Genomic DNA, 22,033 nt, shown 5'->3' on the forward strand with positions numbered 1-22,033 from the left:
ACAAGGAAAAGCTGGAGCACCGAAACTAGAGTAGCCCAGGCTTCCTGCAACTAGAGAAAATCCTGCACAGCAACAAAGACCCAGCACGGCCAAAAGTAAATAAATAAAATAATAAAAAGGACATACCCTTAACTCATGTCTGTTTACGCAACTCTGTGAGGAGATGGACGCAGAGTACACGCGTCTTCTCTGATACAGAGAACTGACAGAGCTTTCTAAAGGTAGATCACTGGCCAGAGGGTTTGAGTGACAAAGGCTAATCCAGAGATTTCTTTTAGAAAAACAGTCACCACTGGCAGCATACTTCAGTGACACAGAATGGGTTGCAAAACTTGCTCCCTTGTGTGACATATTCACCCTGCTCAAGAATCTCATTCTGTCACTTCAGGGAAGAGTGACAACCGAGTTCAAACTGGCAGATAAAGTGGCTGCATTCAAAGCCAAGCTGGAATTATGGGGGTGATGAGTGAGCATTAGGATTTTTGACACATTTCAAACATTAGCAGAGATTTTTGGAAGACACTGAGCCAGGGCCCTCTTTCTCCCAGCTGGTTCATGATCACCTATCACAGCATTCCAAAGAATTGAAGCTTTACTTTTCAGCCTCAACAGACCCCTGAACTGGGAAGCAATGGGTCTGTAAACCATTTGTGAATGTCAGGTGAATCGACTTTGTCTATGCTAGAAGAGGATAAGCTGTGTGAAATTGCAAATAACAGTGGCCTTAAAAGTATGTTCAAGACAACTTCAAATCTCCAGACATTCTGGATTAAAGTCAAGGTGGAATATCTTGAGACTGCCACAAAAGCACTGAAAACTTGCTTTCATTTCCAACGTTCTGTTTTTCTGAACCTGGAGAAGGGCATGGCAACCCACTCCAGTATTCTTGCCTGGAGAATTCCAGGGACAGAGGAACCTGGTGGGCTACAGTCCATAGAGTCACACAGAGTTGGGCATGACTGAAATGATTTAGTATGCATGCATGCATCTTTCTGAGCCCGAGTTATCTGCAGTGACAACAACCAGAACAAGATTATGGAGTAGACTGGACTCGAGCAACACACTTTGGGTGTCACTGACTCCCGTTATCCCCAGATGGGAGCATCCAGTTGCAGGAAAAGAAACTCAGGGCTTCCACTGATTCTGAATTATGGTGAGTTGTATAGTTATTTTATTATATATCACAGTGTAACAATAATAGAAGCAAAGTGCACAATAAATATGCACTTGAATCATCCCCAAATCACCCCCTCATCACTGCACTATTGGTCTGTGGAAATATTTCCTTCACAAAACCAGTCCCTGGTGCCAAAAAGGTTGAGGACCACTGGTTTTAAGGATGAAATGATGGAAAACAAAGTGATTAAATCCATGCATAGAACACAGTTAGAGTTATGGAATATTTTTTTTCTTTTGGAGCATGTGGAATTATTATTAGTCTACTCCCTAGTAAGTGGAGAAATGTCATAATTCATTCTGAGTTAAATTGCTACCGCTGCATTCCATTCTTCATTGTAGCTTGGCTTAACTATGGCCTTCCAGAGAGTTTGAGAGTATTATCCAAACTAGGATAATTGCCTGCAGACAATTCTTTCAGTGTTTCAGAAGTAAACAAGCCTCTGTTCTAGAACTTATATTTTAGTGAGGGAAATAAATAATCAACAAATCAATAAATAATGTCAGACAGTGTTCATTGAAACCTTGCCAATGTAATAAACTTTACACTAAATTCACTGTGGTTTTCAGCTAAGAAAGGCAGAGGGGAAGGCACTTCTGTTTCCTAAAAAGGAAGTGTACTTTCCAAAGAATAAAACAACATCTTTTCATAAACAGATAAGTCATAAGTCTCATACAGATACAAAATAAACAGTGTAAAAATTTTTATTTACTCATTAACGAGGGGACCAGTGAAATCTTATAGAGTTGGTTTAAAGGACAATGTAAAGTACCCATTTATATCATTCAAATCAGGATTGGGAAATGAATTTACAAGTATCTGCAAAATGGCTTTTTCCAAGGAGGGGGATTCAATATGAAGTTTAAAGGACAAGACTATTTCCTCTTGCTATCAGTTAACTACATTTAAGAGTTGAACAGATGTTGCTTGAAAAAAACACACATAACCTAAAAGCTGAGAATTATCTTTTATTTGTTGGACTTAACTGAGGATTTAAGCCTAGGAGACATTCTCTCAGATAGCTCTGAGGGCCTTTTCCAAAGATGCAAACGGAGAAGCCAAGATACACAGTTTTGGGGGGAGGAGGGGCGGAATCGCAGATAGCAGAACACCAAAAGATTACTGCTAGTTAAAGATAGACCAGCTAACCCAGGCCAATGATGTTTTTCCATGTATGGGAAGATGCAAGAGTCTGGACTTATTAAAACTACTCCCTTGCATTTAGGCCCAGTAGCCTATTTTTCTCCATCCTGAATCCCGCATCCCTGGTTGTGGTTGCAAAGGCCACACTTGGTTTGAGGGCCACAGTTGACCACCACAATAGCCTCTGTTTACTTAAATAACAGGTTACGCTCTCTGGTCACACTTGACTGCACAAAAATGGAGCGCTCCCCTAGATTCAGAATACCCAGAAAGGTGAGCCAGACTATGGCCCGTTTTTCATGGAAGACCCCCATGAACCTCAGTCCATTTCATTATGTTTCACAATTTTTCCTTATAAAAGTCACTCAATCTGTAAACACCCAGCAGCTAAACAGTTCTGCCCTATGTTTTCCTCAATTCTTTTCTTCTCTGGCTGAGTAGCATGGTATTTCTTCGCTCCCAACAAAGAGGTACCAGAGTGAGAGGGGAAGGTTAACATCTGATCCCTCTAAACTCTGCCATTTAAGCAGCCAGGAGGGCCCCAGAGCAGGGGTTAGCCCCGCCCCCTTCTCCACGGGCACCGCCCCTGGCCAGCCCCATAATTGAGCTATGACGCAAAGGTCACGTGAGCAGCCGCGGTCCCGTGATGCGTTCGAGCAGTACGTGGCAGATTCACTCAGACAAGTCCTCCGTGCCCGGTTTCTGCCACCTACTGCATCTAGACTTTCTTTTTTCCCGTTAAAGGCCTCTCACCTCCCCGTTTTCACCTCGGGGATGGTGATGTACCAGGGTCCCTCTCCAACCCGAACTATCCTAGGCCCCTGAGCCTGCCCCCGCCGTCTAGTAAGAGGAGGGGAATCCATTAGCGCCGAGGAGAGTTGCGTCTCTGATTGGGTGTGAGATCCTGTCAATCCTCTAAGCTTTTCCAATCAAAACTCGCTTCCGCCTAGCTTCCCGCTCTTCCATTGGCCTGAGTGCGGGTAAGGCTGAGGAAAGGGGTAAACGGAGCTATCGCGGGAACAGCGCTCTGCCCTCAGTGCGCAGGTGCGAAGACTTTTGGCTTGAGGGCCCGGGCAGGAGGCCGGGCTTGAAGACGCGTCGTTTGGTTTGGCCTCGGTGACTGCGCTCTCCGTCTTCAACCGCTGGGCGGAAGGCGTTTGTTAGGGGTCCGGCCAAGAAAGAGGCCCTCGAGGTTCCCGATGGTGTCCATGACTTTCAAGCGGAGCCGCAGCGACCGGTTCTACAGCACCCGGTGCTGCGGCTGTTGCCATGTCCGCACCGGGACGATCATCCTGGGGACCTGGTACATGGTAAGGGCGGGCGAGGAGGGAGGAAAGGGGCCATGGTGGGGGGAGGATACGCCGGAGCGGGAAGCGGGAGAGAACTCGTATTCGAACGAAAGGATCCACTGGGAGGGGATGGGGCGGGGAGGCCTCGGAGACCTTCTTTTTAGTGGCCTCTTAAATTTGGAGGGGAAGAGATTTGTGACTGGGAATCGGAGTAGGGGTGGGAGGGAACAGGGAAATTGTTTTTTTTTTTTTTTTTTTTGGCAAGAATAAGAGGAGAAAAGGGTGTTGGGGAAGGCACTGGCGTTGCGGCCTGGGGTGGAGGAGGGCTGCGGGAGGAGAGAGCTCGATTTTGCTGTGGTCAGTTCTGGAAATGACCAGGCTGCGGGATCTTTTTGTGTGCTTCGGCGATCTAAAGGAACTTCCCCCCCTCGCCACCCCGTCAAGTGCTTCCTGGAATTTTTTTTTAACCCCCCCCTCCCCCCGGAAAGAATTAGGAGCGCACCTTCAGAGATGCAACCTAGTTTTAAACATTATTGTCTTACCTGAAGGGAGAGGTCCAGCTTAAGAACAGTTTTCTCTTGTTTCTGGAGCTTATTTGTTACAGTGTGTTTGGGATGTAGGCAGACAGGTCTCTGTTGTGAGTCTGTAAATTCGCTTGGAGTTAATACCTTTGGCCAGGATTTACTTACTATCTGCCTTTTTCCTAATGCAATAGGCTTTCTCCTGCCCGCTCGTGAGACGCTTTTCACCACAGACCCATTCAGGTTTTTGAGACCTTTGTCTAGAACCTGCTGTGTTTTGGTAACGTGCTAACGTTCCCTGGGTGGGGGTGGGGCGGCAGGATTTGTGTAATTCTGTGTCATAACCAGGTTGACAGTGTTACTGATTGGTGGTTCACTAGTAATGCCTTTGTGATTTCTTAGCACCATCTCCACTACTATCCATTTTCATTGAAGCTCATTTGTGATTTGTAAATATGTGATTCCGTTTAGGTAGTCTGGGGTTATGATGACTTCACAGAAGTTTTGACAAACTTCTCATTTTGGCGGCTTGGTCATCTTCGCTAATGACTGTGATTTTTAAAATTTTTATTTGTTTTTGTTTTGAGAGGTTGTGGCATAAGTGATAATGCAGCTTCTGATAACTGTGAACTGCAGAAAAGGAAGAGCTATATTATAGTCTTTTGTGTGTGTGGTTTTTTTTTTTTTTTTTTTGCCTTTCTCTGCTCTCATTTATTCCCAACCCAGAGGTTCCATCAAAATTATTACTGTTAGGCAAACACAAGATGAGAATCATCTTCAGTTAGGCAGATACAGTTTCATGCCCACGCACAGGGGACCTGAACTCCACGTTATTCCGTATTTACATTTTTTTTTTTTACCATCTTCTTTAATGTACATTAAAAACGAAACTTGAATGGGTAGGCTTATTTGCTTGTTTCTAAGCTTATTTTAATATTTCCTCTACTTTCATCTTCAGAAACATATTGCTATAATTATATCACCTTTCCCGCAAAGACCCTCACCCCTTTTGTATTTTAACTGATTTGTAATACTGGACATGCATTATATTTCTAATTTTGTTGTTCATTTTTTTTAAGGACTGGGTCTATGTTTCTTTTGTTTGTTCTTAGCTCTGCCTTCCCTAAATGAAGAATTCAAATCTTTGAGGTCCTCTTTACTATTCAACCTTGTTTCCCTCATCCCTGGAAGATGACCTTCCCTTTTACTTAGTTGAGAAAGAGTCCAGCAACCTGGGACTCTTCCATGCAAACTTAATCTTCCCGTTTCTTCTCAGATCCTTCCCTCCATTCACAGAACAAAGGATCTCTAACTCCTCGAAAAGAAAGTAAGCACCATCTCAATTTCAGCCATCTGAATGTAATTGGCTGTGTTTCTTTCCAAGGCAGATTTTTTTTTTGCTGCTATGGACTCAGTTCATAAAAAAGAAAGGAGTAGCAAGCAAAAGTGGGAGTTATAAACCATGAAACTCAACATACAGAGAGAAGAATTTTAGTAAGGGCATTTATTCTTTCAAAATAGAGAACAGGGAGTTTTACATCTGTTTCCCACTGGAAGGACTTGATGTGAAAACATTTTGCATAGCTCCGTTTTTCCATGCTTTAGTTTCGTAAAAAGATGCCATGAACTATTCTTTCTTTACATGGATTTTTCTAGTTCATGGAATATAATATGCTGCTTACATCAGTTCATCTGCTTTAAGAGATCTATTGCTCAGCTACAGTGCAAATGGCCGCGGTGCACATATGAAAAGAAGTTACAGGGACATGTGTTATTCATCTTTTGTCTTCCTATCAGCTGCCACACAGAGACTCTGAAGTGTTTTCTTGTCTTGACCGTGGCATCTGCCCTTAAGATACTGATGGCATTGCAATGAAGTTTGGAGCAAAGATCTGAAAGTGCCTTGTCAAGGAACGAGAAGATAATAAGTAATAACAGATTCAAATTAGGTTAAGGATTGGAAAAGGGCATTGGTTTTGTTGATTATAGTATTGCTGGTGACATTCAAAACTGTGGCTTCGGGATCCTGGCAACGTAAAGACATAATTTCTGCCTTGTTGGGGAGACAACATTTAAAAACCAAGACCACCAAGACACAAAGAGGACTTGTCCAAACAGAGCACTTTTTTTTGGCCAGAAGCTTCTTTACTAAGAGAAATGATATGGGAGTGGGTGAAGTCCAAGTACCTTGTCAGGATACGCTTCTTCCTGTATTTCAGGTGGGAGAATATTTATGATTCTCTTTGAGGTTGCCCCGTGCTGCTTGGAACCAACCGGGGGTGCAGTCCTTGATCCTGCTGATTGCAGATGCTGTAGTAGTAACTTTCTATTGGATACAGTGTCACTGCTTTCTAGCATTTGCTTCTGCTGAGGTCAGGTTAGGTGATTGTGCACTGTGTACCAAAGGGTTAATTATATGGTAGTAAATAGTGCAGAAGACACTGTGAAGCCAGAACCAGTTACTATATGTATCAGCCCTGAAGTGCTAGCCTTTGGCATTTAGATTTGAAGAAGCATGTCTGGCTTAATACCTAGTTTAAATAATAGGGAATTTCAGAATGAGTTCCAGATTAAACTCTGACGTTCATAAATTTGTTTTTTCTATCATTTAGTGAAAAATTTGAAGCCAGATTATTTTTAAACATTTTCTTAGGTTGGAAAAAGCCATTGGTTTTGTTGATTATAGTATTGTTGATGCTGTTCAAAAGTGTGGCTTTGGGATCCTGGCAATCTAAGGAGATATAAGTTCAGATGTTTATTGAATGGTTGAAAATGAGCTTTAAAGTCTACAGCAGCAGTGTCCTCCTTCATGGTTGATGGTGTACTACAGGAAGGCATTTAGAGCACTGGTTAAAATTGTAGATCTTGGAAAGGTGTAATAATATATAGCTAATTTTTTATGAGTGTCTTCACCATAAACAGTCTAAAAGTGAGGTAGCTAGGGAAAAAGTGAAGACAGGCTCCTCAAGCTGTATTCCTTCCCAGTCCTCACTCCTGACTCTAAATCAGTATGGCTTACTTATATTTCAGAGTCAGTATGTTTCCCCAAACACTTTTCAAAAACTTCATTGACAAAAACCTCAAATTATAAAAAGAGTGAAATAGTATAAAAGCCTTTCATTTACTTATACAATTTCAACTACTCACAGCCATTTTGCCAATTTCAGTTAGTTTTGTAATAGTTCAGTTGTTTTTTTGGTGAAGCTTCCTTGCTTCCAAGCCAGAAGCAGCTGGTTTCCCCACTGTTTATCTGGAAGAATTACTGCATACTTCTTGTGTGCACTTATTAAAAATGCTAATTACACATTTGACTTTTTCTCCCTACAACAGGATATCCTCTTTCAGGGAGAAAGATGCTATGCCTTTCTCTATAAAATGTGTGTGTAACAGTAACTTATTAGAGCATTTGAAGGATTCATTAGGCTATTGTTAAATGAATTGTCTCCTCCAAAATTAGTAGGAATATCTCATTTGTGTAACTGCACAAAAGGGTGAACAGCTGTTATGCATACATTAACTACATACACATTTAACAGCATTTTTAAAGACAGTCAGTTTTGGTCTTTATCTGATGACAGCTGTCTGCTGACTTGCCTGAGACCCTTATCGCGATACCCTAAGACATTGTTCTAATTATAGTCTGAGCAGAAGTTGGGTTGTGGCAGAATATGCTATGGGAAAACTAAAGAATAAGGATTTAAAAAAAATAAACGAAAACCAGTCCTCAGGAAACTTCTAGGATGGGTGTGGCTATGAAATGAGAAGCAAAGAGGAATTATTCTCCCGAGGCTGAGTGCTTCCAAAGATCTGATCCTATTCCTTTGAAACAAGTGAAATGTGACACATCTGTTCTTTGTTATTGTTTGTTTACTTACATAAAGTGTGCAAAAGGCTTATAACACAAACCATATTGTTTACCCCAGTAAATGCAGTACCCCTTCAGCATGGATGTGATCATTGCCCAGGCTGTTGATGTATATGCATATTTTCGGCATTCTGTACCTTTCCGTGTGACTAGATTTAGAAGTCAGTCATTATTTTAATTACATTTTTTGCTAATTTTCTTTCTTGAATGCAGTAAAAGGGAAAAATGAATCAGGAATAAATATGCTGGAGTTGTTTGTATGTAGTTGCTCTCTTCCGATTTTATATTACAAGATCACAAAGTTAATCTTATTTGTGTTTTGAAAAATGCTGCATGGAGCTTAATCAAAAGTAAATAGAACGGAGTCTATGAGCATAGGATAGGTACTTGGGTGAAGATAAGCTCACAGGATGAGTTTTCCAGATGAGTGCTTTAAAATGTTACATTGAAATGCTAATGAAATATAATTAATCAGTGAAGAGTTGAAAAATCCTTTTGAGCTTGTAATGAAATAGTGCTGAAATTTATCATTTCTTCTTTTGATTAGACCTATGATTTATTTTGTTTAATATTCAGGAGAATGACTCACAATGAAAAGAAACTTGAAGTGTCACTAATACTAGAAGATAATAGTGGGTGAGTCTGTGACGTACCCATGAAAGAGAAGAAAAGATTTTTATAAATCCTACATGTGATGCAAATATTTAAGGAAAAATAAACTCCTAAATATTTTTGATGTGTCATTTCCTTCACTTTGTAATTGAGTTTGCATGTTATTCTTCACATAAATATTTTTCTTTCCCATACAGAGCTTTTAAACTATGACAGTATTGTATTTAGTAAAGAAGGGTTTGCTGAATTGATCTTGAACTGATTTCCGTACACAGAATATACAGTGTCTTAGTAGAGATAACTGTTCAATAGTTAATTTACTTAATTGTATTAGCTCATAAATTACCTACCCTGTTCAAAACCCACTGCAATAAAAATGGGCAGTTAAAAATCAGCCATCAACTGGGGAGTCACCTTGAAAATATGATTGTCTCTTGTAAGATCTTTCAAGTGTTGAAGGCTGAAATACCTTGCTTTTGAGCAGTGCAAGGAAAAGGCATGTACCTGAATGTATTTAGAGAGTAGCAAACATTTTGTAGCCTTAGATAATGGTTTATTTTGGAAAGATCTCAAAAGAAGAGTTGCTTAGGAATGGTTATAAGTGATCCTGTAGTAGTAAGAAGGAAGATGTTTTTAAAAGAATGAGATTGCTATCCCAGCTCGGTCCTGTTATCACCTCAGTGAGCTTAACACATGGTATTTCACTTTGCTGAACCTTAGTTTAACTGTCAGCAAATGAGCATAAGTCATACTTTCTTCACAAGGTTGTTGTGAAGAATAGTCAAATAATATATGTAAATTTACTTGAGTTATAGTGTATCTTCAGAAATATCAATTGATTCTGAATTAGGTATTGTGACGTTTATCTTATTTAAAAAACTTGGGCTGCTTGTCTTCGAGAATGTGAAATGCCTTTAGCTGATAAGCTTGTTTATCATTCAGGGTGGACAGAAGAGAGCTCCATGATAGAGATTGTTTAAAACACTATTGATAAAGAAGCTCAGATGTCCCTTGAAAGTATCCCATGTTCACAAAGGGAAGGAAGGCAGATGCTGTGGACTTTAGATAGGGAAACCTACTCCAGTTCTTAAATCATTAGCAGGGTTGTTTTGAGCACTTAAAGGAAGTGGTGCCTCTTGGGATAACTGTGTAATTCACTAACAACTAGAGGTGTAAAGAATTTCCTTTTTGAATTGGAGTTACACCTTGGTAAACTAGGAAAATTCACCAGATACCAGTGATAGGATTTCAGCAGGATGTTTGAGAAAGTCTCTAGATGTTATTTTGGATCAGATATAGACTTTATTCAAAAGCTGCTGACCAATGGGAAGAGAAGAGCCTCTATCTGGCAGCTTGTCCTCAGCCCTGTTCTCTTGCTAGTGACTTAGGTGGAGAATCTCATTACATGATAATCATATTTTCAAATGCAGGAAGCTGAGAGAGCAAAAATCTATCCATAGGGTGTCAGAATTCAGATGGAGAAAATATTGATAGGCAAGAATGTTATAAGATGAAATTTGATTGCAGATAATATATAAGGGCTTATGCTTGGGCCTCTGAATCCAACTCTACAGGTAGATATAGGTGGTAGCTTCGCAGGATCAAGTGTGAAAAAGAATTGGGAGTTTTAGGGAGTCACTCATGTGACACCTAAAAGATTTATGCAGCCAGTGCATAAGAGAACCAGACTGTGTTAATTGAAATTTGTTTCAGACATGTTAATTGAAATTTGTTAGTTAGGATGTGGGATCTGAGATCCTGATGTGCTGTGATCAGATTGATCTTCTCTCATTTTACTAGTTTGTTGAGCAAAGTTGGCTTAAAACTCAACATTGAGAAAACTAAGACCAGGGCATCCAGTCTCATCACTTCATGGCGAATAGAGGGGGAAGCAGTGGAAACAGTGAGAGGCTTTATTTTGGGGGGCTCCAAAATCACTGCAGATGGTGACTGCAATCATGCAATTAAAAGACTCTTGTTCCTTGGAAGAAAAGCTGTGACCAACCTAGTAGACAGCATATTAAAAAAAAAGCAGGGACATTACTTTGCTGACAAAGGTTCATCTAGTCAAAGCTATGGTTTTTCCAGTAGTCATGTATGGATGTAAGAGTTGGACTGTAAAGAAAGCTGAGTGCCGAAGAATTGATGCTTTTGAATTGTGGTGTTGGAGAAGACTCTTGAGAATCCCTTGGACTGCAGGGAGATCCAACCAGTTCATCCTCAAGGAAATCAGTCCTGAATATTCATTGGAAGGACTGATGCTGAAGCTGAAACTCCAGTACTTTGGCCACCTGATTTGAAGAGCTGACTCATTGGCAAAGACCTGATGCTGGGAAAGATTGAAGGCAGGAGGGGAAGGGGATGACAGAGGACAAGATGGTTGGATGGCATCGCTGACTCGATAGACGTGAGTTTGAGCAAACTTCGGGATTTCGTGATGGACGGGGAAGCCTGGTGTGCTGCAGTCCGTGGGGTTGCAGAGTCAGACACACTGAGCGACTGAACTGAGGTGTTAGAGGAGCACTTATTCAGACGGGATAACAAAATATCTCAAACCATAGAATTAAGACCAGCAGGCGGAAGTTAAGTGATATAGTCAGTCTTTTTAAGCATTTGAGTGTAGCTCAAGAGGAAACAATTCCTTACCAGTGTACAGGAGATACTGTGGAGAGGCCTTAGACTTAACCTGATGGATCATTACGTACCTCGACATGGAAATTATATTTATCTGATTGATCAGCTTCTTCAAATCCAGAAATTCTGAGATAGGAATATGAATAAATATGTGACTCAAATGAGCAATTTGTGATCTCTCATTTTTCATTGTGCCTTTTAATTGTTTTATTAATATAGGATCAGTCCAACATCTTTTCTCTGAAATGACTAAGTTTATACTTTATGAAATATTTTAAGTGTTTTTAAAGTCGTGTATTTTATCTCACAGATAGTCCCCATTTTATGTCTTTGTTACTTCAGGGAAGATGATAGTTAAATAGAGGATATCTAAAGATTGTGTTGGGGACTGCTTCCTGATTAATAATATAGTTGATAAAATGTTATCTTTCATAGGTGGTCAACCTGTTGATGGCAATTCTGCTGACTGTGGAGGTAACACACCCAAACTCAATGCCAGCTGTCAACATTCAGTATGAAGTCATTGGCAATTACTATTCGTCTGAGCGAATGGCTGGTATGTTTTTAGTTGAAATTTTCGCCTGCTAATCACACACAAACACACACTTGTTAGGTAAAGGATTGATTGTTATACTTGCTGAGGCACAAAATGTGTGTGTAGGCTTTTCAGAAATACTCAAAGAGTTGAGCATTTGTAGTCAGAAGATCTAGTGGACTGCTAGGAGATTTCTGAGAAATGTGCATTGTCTGCATTGAAATACTGTGGAAAGAGGAGGGGAGAAGAAATTAGAAGACTGAGTCTTTGAGGGTCAGCTGGTAAGTATAGTAGAGGCTGGGAGGTTTGCTCATGGAGCACAATCCTACAGTAAAATATAGAATACGAATTATTTGAATATTTGGTGGTATCTTTTGCTCAGGGTCTCAATTCTCAATATATTTTTATTGTTTAGATGAAGATTTGACATTGGACTTAAAAATAGATTATTCCTAGAACATTCATGGAAATTACTTTTTAAAATTATTTATTCCCAATAGTATTTTTATTATTTTTCTCTAAAATGCAGTTTTAATTTTACATTAAAAATCATGTTAAAAATTTAATATTTGAACAGAAAATTATGCTTCAGACTTTTAGTGTGAACAGTTTCTTCAGAAAAATGTTCCCAGTTCACATGTGTTTTATATTTATAATATTACAGGATCTTAATTATCATATTTTTAGATTAGTTTTTGTCATAAACCCTGCACATTTTTACATTATGATCCCCTCTGATCCGTTAGTGAAGTGGTCTTTTTTAAAAAAAATTTGCTTATTAATTCAAATAATTATTGTCCTCAGGCCTAAGCTATTTCTCTAGAGCAGGTAGAGTTTTGTGGCCATTAATAATACGTTATAGTATGATGACACAGTTGTTCATATTGTGTTTTTTTAAGTGTTTTTGTTTTGTTTTTACATGAGTATCCTAGTTTTACTTTCAAACATATATAATCTTTTAATTTTGCTGTCAAATTCATACAGAGATACCAAGAATATATGGAAACATTCCTTCTGGCATTTGATTTTTTTTTTTTTTCTGAATAAATCTGTTTTTAATTAAAAATCAGAATAGAACAATAAATGAAACTTTAGCTTCTGATAATGATATTTTTTGGCATTTATAAACTTTAGGCTGTAAAATTTTACTGAATCTGCTAATGTCAGCATTTTCCTTTATCATGTATGTTGCTCTTAAAATTGAGGTGTAGAAAAGATTTATGGTTACTGATATTCTTGTAGGTCTATGCAACTGGCTCTTAAGTCACAAGTTTATTGTGTGTTGCGTGACTGTTGTTGCTGCTGCAGAGAAAATCACATTCATTATATTTTTGTTGATCATATTCTACTGAAGTCCTCAGTTCAGCTCAGTTCAGTCCCTCAGTCGTGTCCGACCCTGTGGACTGTAGCACGCCAGGCTTCCCTGTCCATCACTTCCAAAGCTTACTCAAACTCATGTCCATCAAGTCGGTGATGCCATCCAACCATCTCATTCTCTGTAGTCCCCTTCTCCTTCCGCCTTCAATCTTTACCAACATCAGGGTCTTTCAGATAAGTCAGTTCTTCTTATCAGGTGGCCAAAGTATTGGAGTTTCAGCTTCAGCATCAGTCCTTCCAATGAATGTAAGCAAATATAAAAATACATAGTTCTTGGTAATACAGTAGTTGGTATTTCTTTGGAAGGTAAAATTTTACCTTCCTACAGACCCGGTGTTGCGAAGGAAAGTTAATTTCTGATCACTGGCCTGATAACCAATTTTTTAAAAAATGAAGTTTGTGATTAATTATTTTTAATCAGCCAAACAGGCTATAACACTCAGTTTATATGAAATACTTCTGCAGCATATGCAAGCTGTTTTTCAGATAGGAATTTATTGTTAGTTATACTCACCTAGGAGATGGGTAAACACTTGGGACCTCCCAGAGGAGGTTCTGAATATGGTGCAAATCTGAGGATCTTCTCTGGGCTTTGAGCCCCTCTTGTTTTGCTTGCTTTATTGATTGACACCTACTGGAATGTCCCTTGTTCCAGGCATTAAATGTGTTTTGCACCCACCACCCCATCTCTCCTCTGTTTTGCTATTTGTTGCTCCAGTGGAAGACGTTGAGCTTCACTTTAATTATTTCAGTATTTTAAGAAGTCTAAATCAACTCGTAGTCTTCCAGTAACGGATTTTTGAAAGCTAATTGTTTGAATTACACATTTTGCTTTCAAGTTTGTTTATATCTGAATTCTTCCCTTTGAGAGCCATTGTGTGCTGCAGCAGGGAAGTTCTTTAAATCTTTAACTTTTAGTTGTCCTATATCCTCTAGGAAAATTTAGAGAGAAGTCTTCTTAGTTCAGTGCCAGATACTGATGCTGTTTGTATTTCCAAGTGATACATAACACTTAGCCACTAGTGTGAACACTGAGCAGGTAGTCTAATCATTCATTGTCATTAGTGCCTTTCAGGTTTTGATATCTAGCCAGAGCCAGAGAATCAACTTTAGACTCTTACAGTGCTAAGAAGCTCATCAGGTCAAGTGTGGGTGCTTTTTGGTTTGTTTTGTTTGAGATTACATGAGCACTTTGTGAAAAAGTTTAGTGGACGTGGATTAACGTAGAGAAAGGCAGCAACCTGAGGAAGGATTGAGGAACAAAGAAAAAAATAGACCTGGATGTAGCTGAGAAGCCGTGGTGAAGGGATGCGGAGCAGGGAGTTTGGATGTTGAGGTGGAAAAGAGGGATTGAGGGAGAACTTTGACTTGCAGGAGATTTATCTTAGACAAGAGGGGGCGTCTGTACAACTCCGTGTTTAAACAAATACCAACCTTTTGCTCCGGTTGAACCCTGCTTATCTCACAAGACTCAACTTGTGTTATTTCATTTATATTTTTTCCCTGATGCTAAAGGCAAAACTAATTGTTTTTTTGCTTCTGTTGTAGCACTTGCCACATTGCATTATAATTATCTGTTTGCCCATATTCAAAACTTAGACTCTGGGCAGAGAGCTGTCTCTGGCAGAGTACCAGGTTCATGTGCTGTCCTAAATCAGTGGCCATGAGTTGTAGCAGTTTAACAAATAAGAAAGAGCAAAGGCATGAAATTTTTTTTTTTTAAGGCATGAATTTCTTAAGCTTCGTTACTTAATAACATTTTGTCATAAAGAGTTATGCTTTTTGTTATATAAGTAGCTTAATTAGATTTTTGCTTCTGTTTTCATAGATAATGCCTGTGTTCTTTTTGCTGTGTCTGTTCTTATGTTTATAATCAGTTCAATGCTGGTATACGGAGCAATTTCTGTAAGTATTCTATACTTTTCTTTTAGAGTTTTGACTTTTACTGCGTGGTACTTAGTCATTCCATATATGTGATGTAATGTTGTGATTATTATTTTTCCCTCAGTATCAAGTGGGTTGGCTGATTCCGTTCTTCTGTTACCGGCTTTTTGACTTTGTTCTCAGCTGCCTGGTTGCTATCAGTTCTCTGACTTATTTGCCAAGAATCAAAGAATATCTGGATCAGTTAGTAAGTGTGTATGCTAATAAAACTTTAAAAATTTTTTTCATTTGTTAAAAATCAAAGCTTTTGGGTACTATTTTTATTTAATCTACGATTTTTTAAAGCGTTTTAAAGTAATTATCATTGCTACTGTTACTGACCATATTGAAATAAAAAAGATGAAAATAGAATATCTTCTTACATGTGGATAACTAAATATTAAAAGTCCTTAAAGATGGATATCATAGAACTTAAGGAGTAGTTCAACTTCTGAGTGTATGAAAAGGAAATAAATAATTGGACTGTGTTTGGCACTCTTTGGAGTTGTACTCATTGGTACTGTCAGAGACTGTACCGTCTGTCTTTGCAAGCATCTATAGCAAATATGTGAGTGCCTCCTGTATTCTTCACTCTATCCTAGGCAAACTGTTGGTATATGGTGTATAAATATAACATCCTTCTCTTCAAGGAGTAAACCATGTATTTGGGGAGTTAAGACATGAAAATCTTATTTGTAATAATAAACTAGGGCTTTTCCATGACAGCAGGAAGTGAGCAAAGGTTAATGCTATGGGATGGAGGGGCTGGGAACACTGTGGCCTGAAATAAGGTCTGGTGGATAGAGGTGTAGGATCCAGATAAATGAAAATTAGTTTCAAAAATGCGTCTTTTAGGTATTTTATTGCAACTTACTTTAGAGAGTCCATCTTGCATACTGCAAACTTATTGTTCATTCAAAAAAACATTTATTGATTGCTTCCTATGTGCAAGGCACTCTGCTCGAGGACTCTAGAACTCCTTTTCTGCTTTGCCTATTCATCCCTGCCTTTTTTTTTATAGCCTGATTTTCCCTATAAAGATGACCTCCTGGCATTGGACTCCAGCTGCCTCCTGTTCATTGTTCTTGTGTTCTTTGCCTTGTTCATCATTTTTAAGGTGAGTTGCTGACTATTTGGTGGGGAAGGGGGGCATTTGGACTGTGAGAGTGTCCTTCCAGACCTTCTTGTTGCCGTGTCTTCTCACAGCTCTCCCAGACTTGGGTTTCTCTGTAAAACAGTGGTGATAAAGCTTGTGACATTTAAGTGAGGGCATATAGGGAAAGCTGGCCTGTACTTGGTCCAAGTGGATGCCGGTTCCCTTCTCTATGGAGAAAATGTGGGGAGAGCATTATAAGACTCCTTAATTTTAGAGCAGGTAAACTTAAAATTAAATTTATAAATTAAAAAATAAAGTTAGTTGCTCAGTTGTGTCTGACTCTGTTCAACCCCGTGGATTATAGCCCACCAGGCTCCTCTGTCCATGGAATTTTACAGACAGGAATACTGGAGTGGGTTGCCATTTCTTTCTCCAGGGGAGCGTCCCATCCCAGGGATCAAACCTGCATCTCTTACATCTCCTGCTCAGGCAGGCGGGTGCTATACCAGTGGAGCCACCTGGGAAGCCCTAAAAGAAGAAAAGGCAATTGCCGCCAGTGGCTGCGCGGTGCAGCCACATTAAAACTGTAATTTTACATACAGCTGAGTTCCGAGTATATGTAAATTTTGTTTGTATTCCTTTAGGCTTATCTGATTAACTGTGTTTGGAACTGTTATAAATACATCAACAACAGAAACATGCCAGAGATTGCTGTGTACCCGGCCTTTGAGGCACCTCCACAGGTGAATGATCTTTTATGATATTAAAGCTTCACTAGCCATTATTGAGAATTCCCAAAAGAAGAATCTAAACCTTGACTTTCTCTTCAATGCTGTAAGTATGGTTTAGGGTACGAATAGCTTAAATCTACAAGTTTCAGCATTTCCCAGTTGGAATCCCGGGTATGTGGGCTGGAAACACCCTGCTCTGCTCATCTCATTCCATCTGGCCAATGGTTTTGACTCATGGTCAGTCTCCAAGTATTGCATTTTGAGGGGGAGATGAGTCAGTGAACAGCGGTATGAGTGATGCCAGGCCCTTGGCTTCTGGAACTTCTGACGATAGGATACCATCAGCTGAAGCTTGTGGTGTTTTCCAAAAACATCCATAGGATCCAAAGGGGAAGCTGACTTTCCTGTAGGGAGAAGAATGCAGTAGGTTCCAAGAGTCTGTTGGGAGGCCTCCTTCTCAGACCCTCTAGTTGCTGCTGTATTGCCTTCCAGCATGTAGAGTATATATGGCCCATGTAGCATCAGCCTGTCACGTTGGAGTCACTTAGCTTAAAAATGCCACTTTTTACTTAGGTATGCCCTTCACCTTAGAGCAGGCGATACAAGTGCTTGATGCTTTGACTACAGATTCTGATAAAATACAGCCTTGTACTGGAGGGTTCCTGTGGCAGGGTTCAGCGGGCCCTTCGCCCAGACCCTCCATTCCTGAGGTGACTTGGCCTGGCTGCTTTATCAGTCACAGTGGAGTGAGGGGAGGGCACTACATGTTGCCTATCAGGGTGTCCTGGTGAACTCAGGGTCTGTTCAGAAGCAAAATTGTTTCTGCCTTCCCTTCTTACCTTCCTCTTCTGTTATCCTCTCTAGTGATCTTGAATCAGACATATCCCCTGCATGTAAAGCTCCATGTTATTAGTTATCTCTACTCCCAAGAACTATAGTTGACCCTTGGACACCACAGCTTTTAACTAGAAAATCCACTAGTATGTAGATGTTTCTCAGTAGGAAATACTACAATACTACCCAGTCTGCATTGAGTCCATAGATGTGGAACCACAGATACGGAGGGCTGACTGTGTGCAGTGTTGGCTCCCCTAAAGCTCTCATTGCTCAAGGGTCAGGTATCCTGAGAGTCAGGTGTACTTAGGTAACAGTTTCTTTAGCTCTCCTCTGTGGGTTGGTATACCCCTGTTTAAGATATTAAATCTGAAACCTGAGTTATTAAGATAGAAATTTAAAGGAGAATTAAATCCAATATAATTTTTTCTTGTCTCTTTTCAGTATGTTTTGCCAACCTATGAAATGGCAGTGAAGATGCCTGAGAAAGAACCACCACCTCCATACATACCTGCCTGAAGAAATTCTGCCTTTGTCAATAAACCCTATACCAGCTTTTTGTCTTGTTCATTTTACAGAATGCTGCAACACAGGGCTCATCATACTTGTTTGATACAAAGTACATTTTCCTTTGTTTAAGCATTTATTTTCAAACACTAACAAGCTTTTTGGATATGTATTAAAAGTCAGATTTTGTTGTTGTTAAGTATGTTACATTTTAGTAGTTTTTTAAGACAATCTAGGTTAAGCAAGAGCAAAGTGCCATTGTTTGCCTTTGGTTGGGGGTGGGTGGGAAGGGGGCATTCTCTACACATATTCTTTTTTAACTTTGCACTTTCTTTATATAATAGTTTGCATTTTGGTTATTCGCTGCCCTGGATACTTTCAGGAAGAATGAGTTAAATATTCAGGGTGAATAAGTTCAGTTTAAGATCTGAAGTTTTCAGCTATGAAAATAGGAAAAATATATAACCTTTTAACTTGACTGTGGAAAATGATGGTTGCATGTTTCTTATTTGTATGTGTTTCCATCTTTGAGATAAGATGCTTTAATAAATCTCTTAAATATTTATTGTTGTTTTTAATCTATTACCCTTTTTTTGTTGAAACCCAACGTTTTCCATTATAAGCAACTCAGACTGCCACAGATTTTTGGCACTTTGAGAACAGCCATAACCAAGCTTGGTCGACCCGACCTGGCATTGTTTTTCTCCTTGGAATGGGAATGGTGGACCATTATGGCCTGTGATCACTACTTCATTCAAGGCACATTTTGTATTTTGGGAAAGGACAGGCCTTAGACTTTATGTAGAGAACAGTCATAATATTAATCCTAATTACTGCCCCCAGGAAAGAGAAAACTGTTAAGCAGTCATTTTCTTGTAGAGGGAAATCTATTGTTACCTAACGTTAAATATCCTAGTAAATATGCCAAAACTATTTCCTATTTAATAGTTAATTTTTTTTCCCCTCTGCTAGTGCTAGAGAAAAATTTTAGTGGGTTACATAGTATGTTTGATTCTAAAATCCAGATAGAGATAACACTGAAAGATAAATGTTTAGCCCTGTCTTTTAAAATATGAAGCAACTTTGGGACTTCTTGGTAGTCCAGAGGAGAAGACTCTTGAGCTCCCAGTGCAGGGTGTCCAGGTTTGATCCATGGGAATCAAGGTCCTGGGAAACTTAGGTCCTGCCTGCAAGCTACAAGTAAGGGTCTGCATGCCACAATGAAGATCTGAGAGTTGCAACTAAGGCCCAAAGCAACCAAAATTTAGAGAGTTAAAAAAAAAAAAAACAAACCACTTTCATTGTGAGTAGTTCATACATTTCATCATTTTGACACCTAAGTTCCATTCTTGTTCCCATAAGACTGTCTCATGAGATACTGATGCCCTCCTAATTGACAGAGTTCTATTATCCTAACTTCAGTTTTTGTTTTTTATCATTGAGTGTTATCAACCACCCAACCTTCAAAGTCTGTCTTCTGTTTGGCCTTCAAAATATTTTATTAAGGTTTGTCTTACCTTTTTAAGGGCTTCCTTGGTGGTCAGACGGTAAAGCGTTTGCCTATAGTGCGGAAGACCCGGGTTCAATCCCTGAGTTGGGAAGGTCTCCTGGAGAAGGGAATGGCAACCCACTCCAGTATTGTTTTTTTTTGTAGAAGGAAATGGCCACCCACTCCAGTACTCTTGCCTGGAAAATCTCATGGATGGAGGAGCCTGGTAGGCTACAGTCCATGGGGTCACAAAGAGTCAGACACGACTGAGGGACTTCACTTGGTGTCTCAGCGGGTAAAGTGCCTGCCTGCAATTAGGGAAACTCGGGTTCGATTCCTGGGTGGGGGAGAAGGAAATAGCAACCCATTCCAGTACCCTTGCCTGGAAAATCCCATGGATGGAGAAGCCTGGTAGGCTACAGTCCATGGGGTCGCAAAGAGTCGGACACGACTGAGTGACTTCACTTTCTTTTAAAAATCTATTCAGTATCCTTCTCTAGCTGTCTACATCTGCATTCTTCCATGCCACTGTTGTGGTTTTTGGGCATCTTGCTTCACTTTTCCAGTTTATCACTGTGAGTGTAGCTGCAAAAGGCTCCTCCGTCCATGGGATTTTCCAGGCAAGAGTACTGGAGTGAGTTGCCATGGCCTTCTCCCATTCTCTCTGATCATCTGACGAATGAACTTCGGTGAACTGGCTTTGGAGAATGACTTGTTGAGTTGGCCTGCCTCTTTTCCTGGAGTACTTACTTACCTCCATTACAGCTCATGTTAAGTATATCTGAGTTTCTTAGTGAACAACTTGGCAATAAGGCCTTTTCTTTTTTTGTTCCATCTATAGCACTTAGTTTAGAGAAGGCAATGGCACCCCACTCCAGTACTCTTGCCTGGAAAATCCCATGGACCGAGGAGCCTGGCAGGCTGCAGTCCATGGGGTCGCTAATAGTTGGACACGACTGAGCGACTTCACTTTCACTTTTCACTTTCATGCATTGGAGAAGGAAACAGCAACCCACTCCAGTGTTCTTGCCTGGAGAATCCCAGGGATGGCGGAGTCTGGTGGGCTGCCGTTTATGGGATCGCACAGAGTCAGACAAGACTGAAGTGACGCAGCAGCAGCAGCAGCACCATAGCACTTAGTTCAGTGACCTACACAAACTGGAGGTGTGGGGGGTAGGGTGCAGCGGGATGTTCACTGAATGAAATAATTTGTCTCCACAAAATTTTCACTGGTAATAGATTATTTTTAGTATAAATTTCAGGCAGTTCAGTTGCTCAGTTGTGTCTGATTCTTTGCAACCCCGGCGACTGCAGCACGCCAGGCCTCCCTGTCCATCACCAACTCCCGGAGTATACTCAAACACATGTCCATTGAGTCAGTGATGCCATCCAACCATCTCATCCTCTGTCGTCCCCTTCTCCCACCTTCCAATCTTTCCCAGCATCAGGGTCTTTTCAAATGAGTCAGTTCTTCGCATCAGGTGGCCAGAGTATTGGCGTTTCAGCCTCAGCATCATTCCTTCCAATGAACACCCAGGACTGATTTCCTTTAGGATGGACTGGTTGGATCTTGCAGTCCAAGTGACTCTCAAGAGTCTTCTCCAACACCACAGTTCAAAAGTATCAATTCTTTGGTGCTTAACTTTCTTTATAATCCAACTCTCACATCCATACATGACCACTGGAAAAACCATAGCCTTGACTAGATGGACCTTTGTTGGCAAAGTAATGTCTCTGCTTTTTAATATGCTGTCTAGGTTGGTCATAACTTTTCTTCCAGGAAGCAAGCATCTTTTAATTTCATGGCTATAAATTTGGCTTTATAATTTCATGGCTATAAGTGGGCCACACCACACTTACATTTAATTAATTTTTAAAAAAGATTATTTATTTTGGGCTGTGCTGGGTCTTTGTTACTGCCCACAGGCTTTCTCTTGTTTCGGCAAGCTGGGACCACTCTTCATTTTGGTGTTCAAGTTTCTCATTGCAGTGGCTACTCTTGCAGAGCACCGGCTCTAGGGCTTTAGTAGTTGCAGCCCACAGGCCTAGCAGCTGCGACTTGCACGCTATAGAGATTGGAGCTCAGTAGTTGTGGCGCATGGGCTTATCTGTTCCAAGGCATGTGGGATCTTCTCTGACCAGGGATTGAACCCCTGTTCCCTGCATTGCAAGGCAGATTTTTAACCACTGAACCACCAAGGAAGCCCCCACGCCTACATTTAAAGGGTCTTAAAAATGAGACCAAGAAATCTCCCCTTGATGAACTGTACATTTTATTCCTTGTTCGATGGTGTACCAAT

At 40.2% G+C, this 22,033-nt stretch overlaps 1 protein-coding gene across 1 annotated transcript; it reads left to right on the forward strand.

Moving 5' to 3' along the window:
* Positions 1-2,990: 2,990 nt before the first annotated feature.
* LAPTM4A (lysosomal protein transmembrane 4 alpha) lies at positions 2,991-18,807 on the forward strand. Its single transcript, XM_020898293.2, has 7 exons — positions 2,991-3,630; positions 11,677-11,797; positions 14,982-15,058; positions 15,162-15,284; positions 16,098-16,193; positions 16,817-16,915; positions 18,182-18,807. The coding sequence occupies exons 1-7, from the start codon at positions 3,520-3,522 to the stop codon at positions 18,254-18,256; spliced, it is 702 nt and encodes a 233-aa protein (XP_020753952.1). The 5' UTR covers positions 2,991-3,519; the 3' UTR covers positions 18,257-18,807.
* Positions 18,808-22,033: the final 3,226 nt, after the last annotated feature.

The sequence above is a fragment of the Odocoileus virginianus genome, chromosome 2, assembly GCF_023699985.2.
Source record: "Odocoileus virginianus isolate 20LAN1187 ecotype Illinois chromosome 2, Ovbor_1.2, whole genome shotgun sequence".
Classification (NCBI taxonomy): Eukaryota; Metazoa; Chordata; class Mammalia; order Artiodactyla; family Cervidae; genus Odocoileus; species Odocoileus virginianus.

Coding starts and splice junctions, on each gene's coding strand:
- LAPTM4A (XM_020898293.2), top strand. CDS start 3,520: ATGGTGTCCATGACTTTCAAGCGGAGCCGCAGCGACCGGTTCTACAGC. Junction 11,798..14,981: donor TTCGTCTGAGCGAATGGCTG/GTATGTTTTTAG, acceptor CTGTTTTCATAG/ATAATGCCTGTGTTCTTTTT. Junction 16,916..18,181: donor CCTTTGAGGCACCTCCACAG/GTGAATGATCTT, acceptor GTCTCTTTTCAG/TATGTTTTGCCAACCTATGA.